Consider the following 13286-nt stretch of genomic DNA (forward strand, 5'->3'; position numbering starts at 1 on the left):
CACACTGAAGCTTCTTCAAATACCCTTTCTTCCTAGTTCCCCATCTCCTCGGTTCCACCCTACACGTCACCTCCACACTGAGATGGTTATGCTGTTGTGTTTGCTATCACCCACAAGGTGATAGAAAACTCAATCACATACATGGTCATGAGCGCTGAAGTTCTCCTTCTTCTGTCATCTCATCTTTCCCAGGGCCACACATCCACAGCCCTGATCTTCAACCTCCCTGTGACCTCTAGTGCCTCTCTCCCTCAGTTCTTTCAGATTATCACCCCCATGCTGAATACTCTCCTCCCTTCCCTGCTCGACTCTACCCTTACCTCTGCTGTTGTCCATCACAAATCGCCAAACTCCATCCCTGGTTTGGCTCCACTATCTTCATTCCCATTCACATAGAGCTGGGGGAAATCATCCAAGCATGATGATGAGGGATCTCTAAAAATTAATGTTAATTCATCTCAACTGTACCCTCCTTGTCACAATGGAAACAATTGATTCTTCCCTAATTGACTTGTCCTCATCTCAACGGTAACCATTTCAAACCATCTCGTCTATCTTCAGATCTCTCAGGGTTCCCCTTCCCTCACTCCCTGAGAGGTGGACCTTGCCTCATATTTGACCCCGTCCCCCCGAACTCTCCTTTCTCCCTTCTTCCTCATCTCCCATCCCTCATACAACTTTTTTCCACTCTCTTCTCCTTCATGACAATCTCAGATGAAGACATGCCAAGGCCAATTCCTATATACACACTTCTGATCCCACCCTTTCCCATCTTCTCCAACCGATTGTCCCCATTATAATCGGTACTTTTTCTTCTTCAGTCTTCCTCTATCTGACTGCTTCCCAACTACCTACAACATGCCCATGGCTCCCCCCCGTCTTCAAAGAATTCTCATTTGATTCATCTATCGAAACTAGCTATCATTCTATAACACTAAACTTAAGAGGACTGTCTCTACTGCGTGCCTCCATTTCTCTCACCCTCTTTTAAACACTACTCAGTCTGGTTTCCAGGCTCATCATTCACGTGAAATTGCTTTCTCCTAAGTTTCCAATGACCTCTCTTTTTTTAAACCTTCCCTTCTATCTTAGAATCCATATTGAGTGTTAGTTCCAAGGCAGAAGAGCGGTAAAGGCTAGGCAGTAGGAATTAAGTAACTTGGCCAGGATCATACAACTAGGAAGAATCTGAGGTCACATTTGAACCCAGGACCTCCCATCCCCACCCAAGTCTGACTCTCTATCCATTGAGCCACCTAGCTGCCCCTCCAGTGATCTCTCCTTTTTTATTTATTTAAGTAATTTAGAATATTTTCCATGGTTCCATGATTCATATTCTTTCCCTTTCCTCCTCCCACCCGCCTCCCATAGCCAACTGTTGGTTTTTTTTAGACCCTTACCTTCCATCTTGGAATCAATACTGTGTGTCAAACTCAGGCATCTTTCTGTGATATTAGAAATGAGATACTGATTAGACAGACCTGAGGTCAATGCCTATAACTTATTTTTTAAAAACCCTTGTCTTCCATCTTTTTTTTTAAACCCTTACCTTTGGTCTTGGAATCAATACTGTGTGTTGGTTCCAAAGCAGAAGAGTGGTGAGGGCTAGGCAATGGGGGTCAAGTGACTTGCCCAGGGTCACACAGCTGGAAGTGTCTGAGGTCAGATTTGAACCTAGGACCTCCCGTCTCTAGACCCGACTCTCCATCCACTGAGCTACCTACCCAGCTGCCCTCTCCACTGGGTTTTACATGTGTCATCTCCAACGATCTCTTAATTGCCAAACTGAATGTCCTTTTCTCTGAAGTCATTATCCTTGAATTCTCTGCTGCAAATAACACGGTCAATCACCTTTTCCTCCTGGATTCTCTCTGCTTTGGGGACACTTTTCTCCTGGTTCCTCCTCACTCCCTGATCGTACCTCCCCAGTCTTATTTGCAGGTTCTTCCTTCTTGTCACACCAGTGGGACCATTGTGGGAGGGTCTCCTGGCTCTGTGCTGGGCCCTCTTCTCTTCTCCCTCTGTCCTCTCCCATTTGATCCACTCAGTTGCATCTCCAGCAGAGCATCTCCAGATCTCTTTATCCATCTGGAACACTATCATCCTGCATCAACGCCCTACCTTCTGGATATCCCCAACTAGACGCCAAAACAGAACTCATTACCTCCAGCTCTTCCCTCTTCTGAATTTCCCTCTTCCTGCTCAAGGACTCAGGTTCACCACCGTGGCATCCTCCTCCAATCTTCATCTGTCCCCACTCCAGATGTCCCATCCGTTAGTGAGTCTTCTCATTTCTACCTTCAAAGCATCTCTCGTGTGTCCCCTTTGTGGGTTGTAAAATTAATACTAAGTATTATATGTTTAAAAGTTTTATTAATAATAGCTAAAGTACAAGAACTCCCCGAACCCATCTGGGGTGCCAGAAAAAAAGAAGAGAGCGAGGAAGGCATCACAGCAAACCTATAAACAATAACGCAACCACACAAATGTACACGAAGGGGAAAGCATCCTGGGTCATACAGAAAGGAATTTTGAGTGAGGTGGCTTTAAGGATTCAAGAATTTCCAACTATACACCTTCTCCACTCTCACCTCACCACCTCTCTGCTTCAGGTTCTTTTCACCTCTTGCCTGGATTATTGCAATAACTTTCTAATGGATCGTGGTGCTCTGACACATAGCAAATGCTTGATCAGTGCTGGTTGACAGCCCTTAAAATACACAAAGATGGGTATTCTGTCTCTCCTGATCGCTTCTTCTCCAGTCTAAACATCCCCCATTTATTCGAGCATCCTTCACCTCCCGTAGACTACCTGCCCTCCTCCGGACACCATTCTCCTTCACGATGCTCAGAACTCGGTCCAGCGATCCCGTTGGAGAGTTTGGTGCCGTTTTCTGCAGGGCAGTTTGCCATCTTATTCGGCTCTATTCCCTTCTTGTGGTTTTCCACGGTCCAGTCTCTCCCCTGTGAACTCATAAGCTCTTGGGCTCAGGGATGGCGAGGACGTCTGAGAGAATCCCAACAGCCAGCCAGAGCAGTGAGGGGAATGCGGGGAAGAGCTCAGGAAGAGCTCGTGGGTTGATGATAAACATGAGGATCTGACAGATGAAGTTAACTTTCCTTCCTCTCACTCTCTTCCCACAGACTTATGGCATCTGGCTCGCCATCACTTTGTGAAACAGTAAGTACAATGAATCCCCCGAAGGACTGTCAATGCCCTGCAAAAACTCCCAGAATGGCTCTGGCAATCTGGGTCTCCAGAACTCGTAGCAACTGCCCCATCCTCACCTGAGACCAAAATCCAGGAAGTTCTGGTGGAAATACCAGGCACACAGCCTAGAGCCAGGAAATGCTGGAATTCAAGTCCCACCTCTGGCAACTCCTGGCTGAACCACATGAACGAGGGTCCCAGGCAATTCTTGCATTGATAGAGGGACTTAGTTCCCCTCTCTGGGAGCTCCCCATACCAAAAAATCACAGGTCTTGTCTTTGTTGCTGTGTAAATAATGGAGAAGCTCATGGACCAGATTTGGAGTTAGGGAGACTCAGATTCAAATCCTGTCTCTGACACTGTTTGTGTGACCCTGGACAAGTCCCATACCTTCTCAGTGCCACAGATCACTCTTTGGGGCATCAACCACCACCATGACAAAGTAATTCGAATCATGAAGGCAAAGGACAGATAAAATAATGCTAACGAGTTTAAGCGTGAAATTATTCACTTTTAAGCAGGAGAGGCTTCCCCAGAAACGATGACTGTCTGAGGGAGAGGGTTGGAGATGTATGTCTCCCCCAACAGCGATCGGAGAATGATGATGTGATCGAGTACAGGGGGAGCCCCAAACACCTCCTTGCTTGTTTGACTCACTGGAGGTCTCCAGATGAAATTTGTGTCCCCGGTTCACCCCACGAATGGGCTCTGGGCATTCTCTCAGGGTCTTTCTGTCATTCCCAGCCCAGAGAATGCCAGTGTGTGTCTCAAAGCAGAAGAGGGAGCTTCTAAGCCCTTAAACGCAACTCTTAGTGAGTGTAGACATTTGGCTAAAACTCTGCCACAGGAGAGAGATGAACAGATTCCTGGAAATGTCTGTGTTCATTCTGAAAAACGAGTGTGCTTTGGAGTTCCTTTTTACAGCAATAAAATGCTGTCGTGCCCCTTTGGGACAGTCACCATTGCCTTCAGGGAGTTCGCAATCTAATTAGGGAGATGACACAGAGCATCCGAACCACCGACCCGGCAGGTCCCAAAGCTGCGAGCCGTGATTATCTGCATCTTTCTTTTTCTTGCCTTTCATGAGACAATGTGACTCTGCTCCCCACTCCTTGGTCTCCTCCATTGCCCATGCATCTTCCTGCTCCTCCAAGACCTTCTGAGCATCACAGTCTCTCTCGTCTGCCACTTGAACCAAAGTCCTTTCCCATGTCATCAGAGACTGGCCACCATCTTCCTTGCGATGCTCCTATAAAAATTAGACCCTCTCCATGCTTGGAAAGAGCTCATTCTCATTATTACTAATAACAATAACCAATATTTTAAAACACTCTTACCTTTCATTTTAGAATCAATACTGTATATTGATTCTGAGGCAGAAGAACAAACGGTAAGGAGTGGGCAAAGGGAGTTAAGTGACTTGCCCAGGGTCACACAGCTACCCAGAACCTCCCGTCTCTAAGTCTTGCTCTCAATCCACAGAGCCACCTCAGAGCTATTTCTTTAGCCTGGTTCTGTTAACCATGGGCAAGTCACTTAACCAGTCAGCCTCAGTTTCCTCAACTATAAAATGAGTGGATTGGAAGTCCCTCCTCTCTAGGTCTTTGGTCTAGAAGTTAGTGACTTGTTTGCCATATCGGTGAATTTAATTCAATTATGCGAGAAAGACAAAAGTAGTTCTTGCCTTTAAGGAGCTAATATCCTACTATGTGTAACAAAATATTAATAGCTAAGAAAATTAGAAATATGAGCCAAGTCAGTTCAGCCACATGGCTAATAAATGCATAAGGCAGGATTCGAACCTGAGCCTTCCTTATTCTACATCCAGAGTCCTAACCACTCTACCACTTTGCCCCTTTTATGTTGATTCAGAGTTGCAAAAATTCAGCCTGCCAGCATCGAAGGATGATTAATATTTTTCTGATTTCTTTTTCAGGCTTCAAAGATGAGTACCAAAAACAAAGAAGTTTTCCAAATAACCTGCTGAAGAAATACACTGGACTTTGCATGAGCAGAATTGGAAAAATGAGGGCATCAGAATAGCGATGAAACATTGACATTTTCCTAAGCCACTGGGGCTGCCCATCGCCTGCCGGCTCTTGAGAGTTGGATTATGGGACAAATACGTCTATTGGTCAACAGTCACACAGCATTCTCTCAAAACCTCAAGCACTCTCTGCAATTTACCAAGAGATGACAGATTACATGAAAAAAAAAATGTAACACATGACACAAACACCGTTTCCTGTTACTGATGGAAAGATTCAGACACCCTCTGGCCCAGGCCCTTTGAAACTCATCGGCCAGTCGCCATTTTGAGGTTTCTCGGCAATGAAATTGGAACCATGTTTCCGAAACGTCTCTGCCATGACCGCCTAACAAAAACGAGTTCACCTAAGAGGAAGATGAAGGAGAGAACTTTCAGCAGGAGGGAAGGTGACAGATTGTCCGACTTGTACAAAAGAAACAGATGGCCTGGGCTCCCAGCATTGGCTTCCAAGTACCATGTCTTCGTGATACAGTTGACTTTGTGCGTTAATGGGGAGAAGTGTGTCCGCTCTTCTAAGTCTTGTCTTTGTTGTCTTCCCTTTTCTCATCTCTGAATGAAAGTGCCTTTGGTTTTTTGTTTGTGTTTAAATAAAGTCAGATGAAGTTGCTGTCTACAGCATTTATTCATTTAAATATTAATTAGTTAATTAATCAATCAATTAATTTAAGTCCTACATCAGGTCAGCCTGATCTTGACCCTATCTCTGGGCTCCCGCATTCCGACAGAACAACACAACATGATGTAAAAGTGGTCCATGTCTTAAGAGGATCCCAACAGGAGTGATACTCCACTTATGCTGGGTCTTCTTCTCTGGGAGGGCTCAGAGGTGTGGTGGGAGGCTTGGTGATAGGTCATGGGAAATGGCAGCCACCAATGATGGCGACCTTGTGAGCATACATGAAGCCCAGATCCAGCACCTCTGTTGGCGACTCAGTACAACTTAGCAAGGTTTAGTAAGTGCCTACTGTATTCAAGAAGAAGGGGCAGCATGCTATAGAACAGAGCTTCCTAACGAGTCCATGAACATTTTTTAAAATACATGTTTGTAATTTTAAATACATTTAAATATTTAAATGTTTAAATACAATCAGCCTTCGTTGTATTTTCTTTTGTTGTATTTTTTTTCATGCATTTACAAACATTTTTTGTGAGAAGGGACCCAGAGGGATCCAGGACACAAAAAAGGTTATGGAGAAGAAGAGCCTTGGAGTAAAAATAACACATCCTGGGTGAGGGAAAATGGCAAGTTACTCAACTCTCCGAGCCCAAGGCTACTCATTAGAGTCTGAATGGCGAGCCACCACATGCATGCATGAAAAGGTCCAGATAAAAACAAACCAACCCCACCTGTGCATGTAAAATATGAGGGTCCCTGTTTCAGAGTTCAGGGAAGATGAGCCCAGAGATTTCCCCCCAAGATCTCAAGGATGAGAATTGGAAGAAACAAAGACTCAAGGAAATCAGTGTGACTCTTACATACCTGACTGCCACAAGGATTCCTCTCTCATTTTTACTGAGTGCCGAGCAGCAAAATGGGGAGTACCCAGAGGGAGGGGGTGCTCCTGCCCTTCTATAGCTACTGCTCTCTTTGTCTTCGGATAATATATTTACTAGTTTGTTGGCAAGTGCTATGGGAAAAAATTTTTAATGAGTTGGGCTGGTGGATATTATGACTGGGAAACTGATCCTTACAGATAAAGATTCAGTGCCTTTTCAGAAAAATAGTAGTGAAGGCAAGAAAATCCCCTGAGACTTCTCCCTCCACCACTGCCTCGATTGTCTAACTGTCCTTCCTCCCTTTCAAAATGGGTTGCCAAAGACACTGTCATTGGCTGGTTTGCAAGCTAGCTTTGGGTTTTCGTTTCTTTGTACTCAGTTTTGTTTTTTATGGGGAATATACACGTGTGGCTGAACTTGTTGGCTTTAAGACACTGTAAGAGGTCTGGGGGTAGGACGTGAAGAAAAGAAGGGTGGAGATGAGACGCATTGTATTGATGTGTGTAGGCAGGCTGGTGGGCTTTGTGAAGGAGGACTTTGAGTAGCTTAAAATTCTTCCTGCCTTTCATTTTACATGTTTGTGTACACACACACACACACACACACACACACACACACACACAAACACACATATTTACAACTTGACAATATCATATATTAATATTCACTAATGATACTGATCTCTAGTTTTCTATATCTGTTTTATCCTTCCCTGGTTTTATCGGGATCCTATTTGTTTCATATAGAGAATTCAATAGAGTTTCTTCTCTGTTTTTTGAATATAGTTTATTGAAACCTTGAGATTATTTATTCTAAATGCTTAATAGAATAGGCACCTAGCATAGCACCTGGAACATAGGAGATGCTTAATAAATGTTTATTAGTTGACTGATTGGTTGATCTGTGATTATTGTGATTTGGTCCAGTGTTCTTTGGAGTGGCAGTTAATTTATAACTTTTATTTATAAATTTTATAACTTTTATATTTTTTTATGTTCCCCCTCTACTCCCTAAGATTAGTTTGTCTAGGCTATTTCTTTCTAATCTTGTCAAATTTGTATTTTTATAAGCATTTGTCCTTTTTCTTCAAATTTGCTGTCACCTACATTATTCAGTTTGGTTTTCTCTCCACTGTACCCTCTGGCATATACTGGTTTTGTAATCACATAATGGATTGGGCAAGTCAGTGAATCTCTCATTAAACTTGGGCAGCTTACTAAAACTATTATTATTCCTATATAATACATGAATGTAATAAATATTGTTATATAATGTGTATGTTAATTACAGATTCATTACAGATCTACATCAGCATTGGTAAAAGGAGTTTGCACACAGGGAACTGATGAAATCACAGGTCTTCAGGCACACACATGTAAAACCTGCTGAATTAAATTGAAACAAGTTCCCCCATAATCCTCCCTATCACCTTCCTCTCCTATACATACACACCCCAACAACCACCTAAACAAAACCCACTAGTTTTCAGGGAAACTTTTCAGAGCCTCTCCATCTCTCCTCTTCAGGCATATATGTGGTCTATGGGATCTCCACTCCATCTCTCCCTTCCTCCCTCTTCATTAGTACAGACTTCTTTTGTCCTCCTTTCATTTTTAAGAAGGAATCCAAGAGTTCTGTGGCAATTTCCCAGGGCCCGGAGCTGGCCCAGGAAACCAGGAAAAAAAGCTATCAGATACAACGAACAGTTGGGTTGGGGTTTGGTTTGGGCTTTTTTAGAGATCACTCTGATGCTTAACAGTTTTTAAATAAACATCAGTGAATGGTTGTAGGTTTCTGGGCCAGAGCTGGTCACTCACTTCACTTCCCACATCTATGAAATCTTGGTGAACATTGGATCTGGAGTCAGAAAACCTGGGTTCAAATTCCACTTCTGAAACTTACTATCTATGTGATCATGGGCAAATCACTTAAACTCCCTGGGTCTTTGTTTTCTCCTCTACAAAAGGGTCGATTATACATTTATACATGAATAACTCGGTGGAATTACTTGTCAACTCTGGAAGTGGGGAGGGAAAGGGGGAGCGAGACAACAAGAATCATGGAACCTTGGAAAACCAGTGGAAATTTGTTGATGGAATAAAATAAAGATAAAATGTTTTATAAAGAGTGAAATTAAATAAATAAATAGATAAATGTCCTCCAAGGTGACTTCCAACACGAGTCCTGTGACCCACGATCTAGATTCAAATGCCACTTAGGTCCTATCTGAAAGTCAAGGACTGTACAATGAGATTAGACTAGATAACCTTGAAATCCCTTATAAATGAGGACTCCAGGGTCCAGGCTGGTATTTGGGTCCTATTTCATCCCAGGAAATAACACCTCCTGCCATGCCCTCTCTCTCTCCTCCCCATTCTCAGGACTTAGAGACTTCTTGGTTGTGAGATCCAATGCATTAGACAAGGCTTCAGAAACATTCAAGAGCCATAATGGCCATTATCATCATTCTTAGGGGAATTCCTATCTATGCTCTACATTTGAGCCAAAGGAGAAGCCCAGTTCTGGTCCATTCTGAGACCCATGTCTTTTATCTTTTGACTTTCTCTCCCAGTTTCCAGCTCTGTCTGTTAGGACCTCCGCCCTGGAAGGGGATGAGCTGTGGCCACTAAATCAAGATCCTGGGAGTAGGGAAGCTAGGTGGCTGAGTGGATAGAAATCTAGAACTGAAGACAGGAGGTCCTGGGTTCAAATATGACTTCAGACACTTCCTAGCTATATGACCCTGGGCAAGTCACTTAATTCCAATTGCCTAGTCCTTACTGCTCTTTTGCCTTGGAAGTAATATTTATTATCAATTCCAAGCAGGAAGTAGGGGGTTTAAAAACATTTTTTTTAAAGATTTTGGGAGGAAGACAAAGGTGGTCATTGTTTTCCTGAATCCATTCTGCAGATGGAGACCCCAAAACTGAGCTACATGGTGATGGAGGGGGGAAGATGATTCTCCCTTCTCCACTTTTTTTTTTTCAAACTTGGTCGGCTCCCAATGGTAGAAACCTTTCCTGATTCCATTGAAATGCTCATCCCTTTTTCTATTGACCATCTCCAATTTATTCTGTATACAAATTGTTCATACAAAGTCGTTGGTCTCCCCCATTAAACGGGGAGCTCCTTGAGACCTGGGACTGTCTTCTGCCTTTCTTTCTATCCCTAGAACTCCACAGAGTACCTGGTACATAGTAGGACCTTAATATGGCTAATTGACTAATTTTGTATTCTGCGTGGCAGCCCCAGTCCCAGCACCTAACAGACACTGAACAGATGCTTGCCGACTGCTCATAGGAAGTGGGTGGCTTGTTTTCAGAAAGTAATCCCCGGGGGCTAAGATTCCAAACCCGTGCCCATTCAAACAGAGAGTCGGTACCTTTCCTAGTCGTGGGAGAAGAAATAGATCACACTTTTGCTTGTGCCTTGGTGGCAGCCCAATAGAAAACATCAATTAGTCATTGCAAATTGGTTTCCTGAAGATGAGGAAATTAGAGAGCCAACTGTGATGAAGACATGATTTATTTGGGGTTTCCTTTTTGTATTTCAACATAGGATCATAAATTCGGAGCCAGTGGGGACCACAGATGCTTCTTAATCCAGAAGTCTCATTTTACAGATGAGATAACTGAGGCACAATGAGGTTATATCATCCATAGGATTCCTGTGGAACTAAAAGTTCTAAGTTACATGCACATGATACCCATGCCTTGAAGGCTCCCCATCCTCATCTCTGACTTCTAGCTCCCCTTCTAGACCCAGCTCAGAGCCTACCTTCTCCAGGGGGTGTCCCCAGGCCCTTTACTCCACCCTGACTCCAGTGCCTTCCCTTCTGAGCTTACCTCTCATCAATTCAGTCTATATATTGTATGTACCTAATTATTTATCCATGATATCTACCTTTAGAAAATACATTCCTTGAGGGCAGGAAGTGTTTTCATTTTTCTGTGTATCCTAAGCATATAAGTAAATGTTTGTTGTCTTGATTTGATCCAACTTATTCCCAAGGATCTTTGCCCTCCCAGTTGTGAGCATTCCTGCTAATGGAGCAGATAGCACCCCATCCTCATTTCCTCATCCTGTCCTCCCAAAATTTCCTTACAGGGATCCACCAAATATTCTGGGGTCATTCTTCGGGTCTCATGACATGATCCAGGTCATGGTGCAATCCATTGGCTTTCCACCCACCATCCTCACTCTCTCTACTTGGATGGCCTCACGTCATCTCTTTCATGATATATTTTACATAGATGTTAAAATCATACAGTTCATACAACCCTACTATGCATCCCTCCATTGGCCTTAGGGTGACCCAAAACATTATTTGCAATCATAGAGCATCTCCAGAAAAGATTGAAGAAGGTATTTAAAAAGGTGATTCTTTTTGATGAGGGATTGGGCTCTATGAGAATATAATGGAATATTATTGCCTTGTGAGAAATTATAAGTAATGGCATGCCATTTCCTGCCTCCTGCCTTTATCTAGTCTCTCATGCCTAGAATTCACCTTCCTCTCACCATCACCTCCTAGAATCACTCTTTTTTTAAATTTAATTTTTGTTTTTAAAAAACCTTTACCTTCTGTCTTGGAATCAATACTGGGTATTGATTCTAAGACAGAAGAGTGGTAAGGGCTAGGCAATGGGGATGAAGTGACTTGCCCAGGGTCACACAGCTGGGAAGTGTCTGAGGCCACATTTGAACCTAGGATCTCCCATCTCTAGACCTGACTTTCAATCCACTGAGCCACTCAGCTGCCCCGCACTCTTTTTTTTCAAGTTGCAGCTCAAGCACCGTCTTCTACAAGAAATCTTGATGAATCCCTCACCCCTAGTTGGTAGGACCCTCTCTCTCAATCTTCCTTGTATTTAAATTTGTTTGTATTTACTCTCTTTACATTTATTCTGTGTGTTTAAGTATGTATTTATGGCCTTTCTCATAAGAATATAAACTTTAGGGGCAGCTGGTGGCTCCGGGGATTGAGAGCTGAGTTCTGGGTTCAAATGTGACCTCAGACACGTCCTAGCTGTGTGACCCTGGGCAAGTCACTTGACCCCCTTGCCTAGCCCTTACCACTCTTCTGTCTTGGAACCAACACACAATATTGACTCCCAGACAGAAGAGGAGGGCTTAAAAAAAGTAACCTTTATTCTTTGTACCTTTGATGTCTAGCTAGCACAGTGTAGCTGCTTAATAAATGATTGACTACATTGAACTGAATTAAACCTATCCAAGCCTTCTTATTTGGTGAGATTCTTGTCTGATCACCCCATCAATTCTCCTTAGTGGCATCTAATGTGCTGGAGGCCTTCTTTGAGTTCTCCTGACATTGTATGGATACCAATGAAGCACATGGCTGTTGACCGGTTATCCCCCCCCCCCTCGTGACTGGCCTCCCTTCTTTTCCCAGCATGCATCTCTCCATTGAAATTCATTACCTAGCTTCTCTTGTGCATTTCTTCATGACTGAAGCTACCCCTTCCCACCACTGGCCCCTCCATGTCCAGGGAAATCCCGTGTCTCCCCCCCCCCCCCCCATAGCACTGGATTTTAATCAATTCCTAAAGCTGACATTTCTTGAGAAGGATTTCTGGAGTTAATGATTTCATTTTTACATTTTTATTGATATATTTTCCTTTGATGCAAGAGACAATTTCTAAGGAAAGACTCCCCCAAACACCCCCGACAATGGTCGGGCAGCCTCTGTGCCTTCTCATGGCTGCCACGCTTTTCTTCGCTGCCAGCTTCTGGATTTCATCTTCTCTAGACACCTGCTCCCACCTGCCAAGACAGAGATAACAATAACAATGGCCACAAATAGGTAAGACTTCCCATTGGGGCCAAGCAGAAGTCCCCAGGATTAAGGCTGGAGGGACCCCTTTGGTGGGCGAGGAAACAACGGGGACCCATCAAATAGAGACCAAGTACAAAAGCAGGTCATTTCTCCAGCTTGGGAAGGGAGAACATTAGCAAGTGGAGAGAGCTGGAGAGGCCTCGATTGCTCTCTGCCCTGACAGAAGCTCTGAATTCTTAGAAAGGTCAGTGAGGAGGAAATGTGTTCTAGAGAAAGGGAGGCAGGAGAAGGAATGTCATACACCGCAAAAAGGAAGTAGTCCAGTCTGGCTGAAATATATGAGGAGGAAGAATGCCCGATAGACCTGGAAAGGCAGGTTCCAGCCAGGTTGTGAAAAAAACAAACCCAACCCAAAGGGCTTCCTGAGTTTGAGGGGACAGATTTTCCTCAACCCCCCCCACCAGGAAATCCTTGGATTTGACCATGTACATGAGCCTGAGCAAGTACGAGGCCATTGGCTTCCTTCTAACACCCATTTCTGCCTTCATTACACAAATGTGACCAGTAACAAACTTCCCAAGCTTGGAGCTGCCCTATAAGTACTTGAGTTGGGCAACTTCTTTGTAACCTAATCTGGGAAGTGGCAAATTGGAGTGCATTGTAGGATTATAGATGGAGGGCTGAAAGGTGGGATATCTTAGAGGTCGCTAAGAGCCACCTCCTGATTTTGC

At 43.8% G+C, this 13286-nt stretch overlaps 1 protein-coding gene across 1 annotated transcript in view; it reads left to right on the top strand.

Annotated features, from left to right (window-relative positions):
- The window catches only part of CD8B (CD8 subunit beta), a 20814-nt gene extending 14946 nt beyond the window's left edge, over positions 1-5868 (top strand). The window contains 2 exon segments of the mRNA NM_001146331.1: positions 3145-3181; positions 5148-5868. Of these exon segments, the coding sequence (NP_001139803.1) occupies positions 3145-3181; positions 5148-5160 (50 nt within the window). The 3' untranslated portion in view covers positions 5161-5868.
- The last annotated feature ends 7418 nt before the right edge of the window (positions 5869-13286 follow it).

Source organism: Monodelphis domestica, chromosome 1 (genome assembly GCF_027887165.1).
Source record: "Monodelphis domestica isolate mMonDom1 chromosome 1, mMonDom1.pri, whole genome shotgun sequence".
NCBI classification, from domain to species: Eukaryota; Metazoa; Chordata; class Mammalia; order Didelphimorphia; family Didelphidae; genus Monodelphis; species Monodelphis domestica.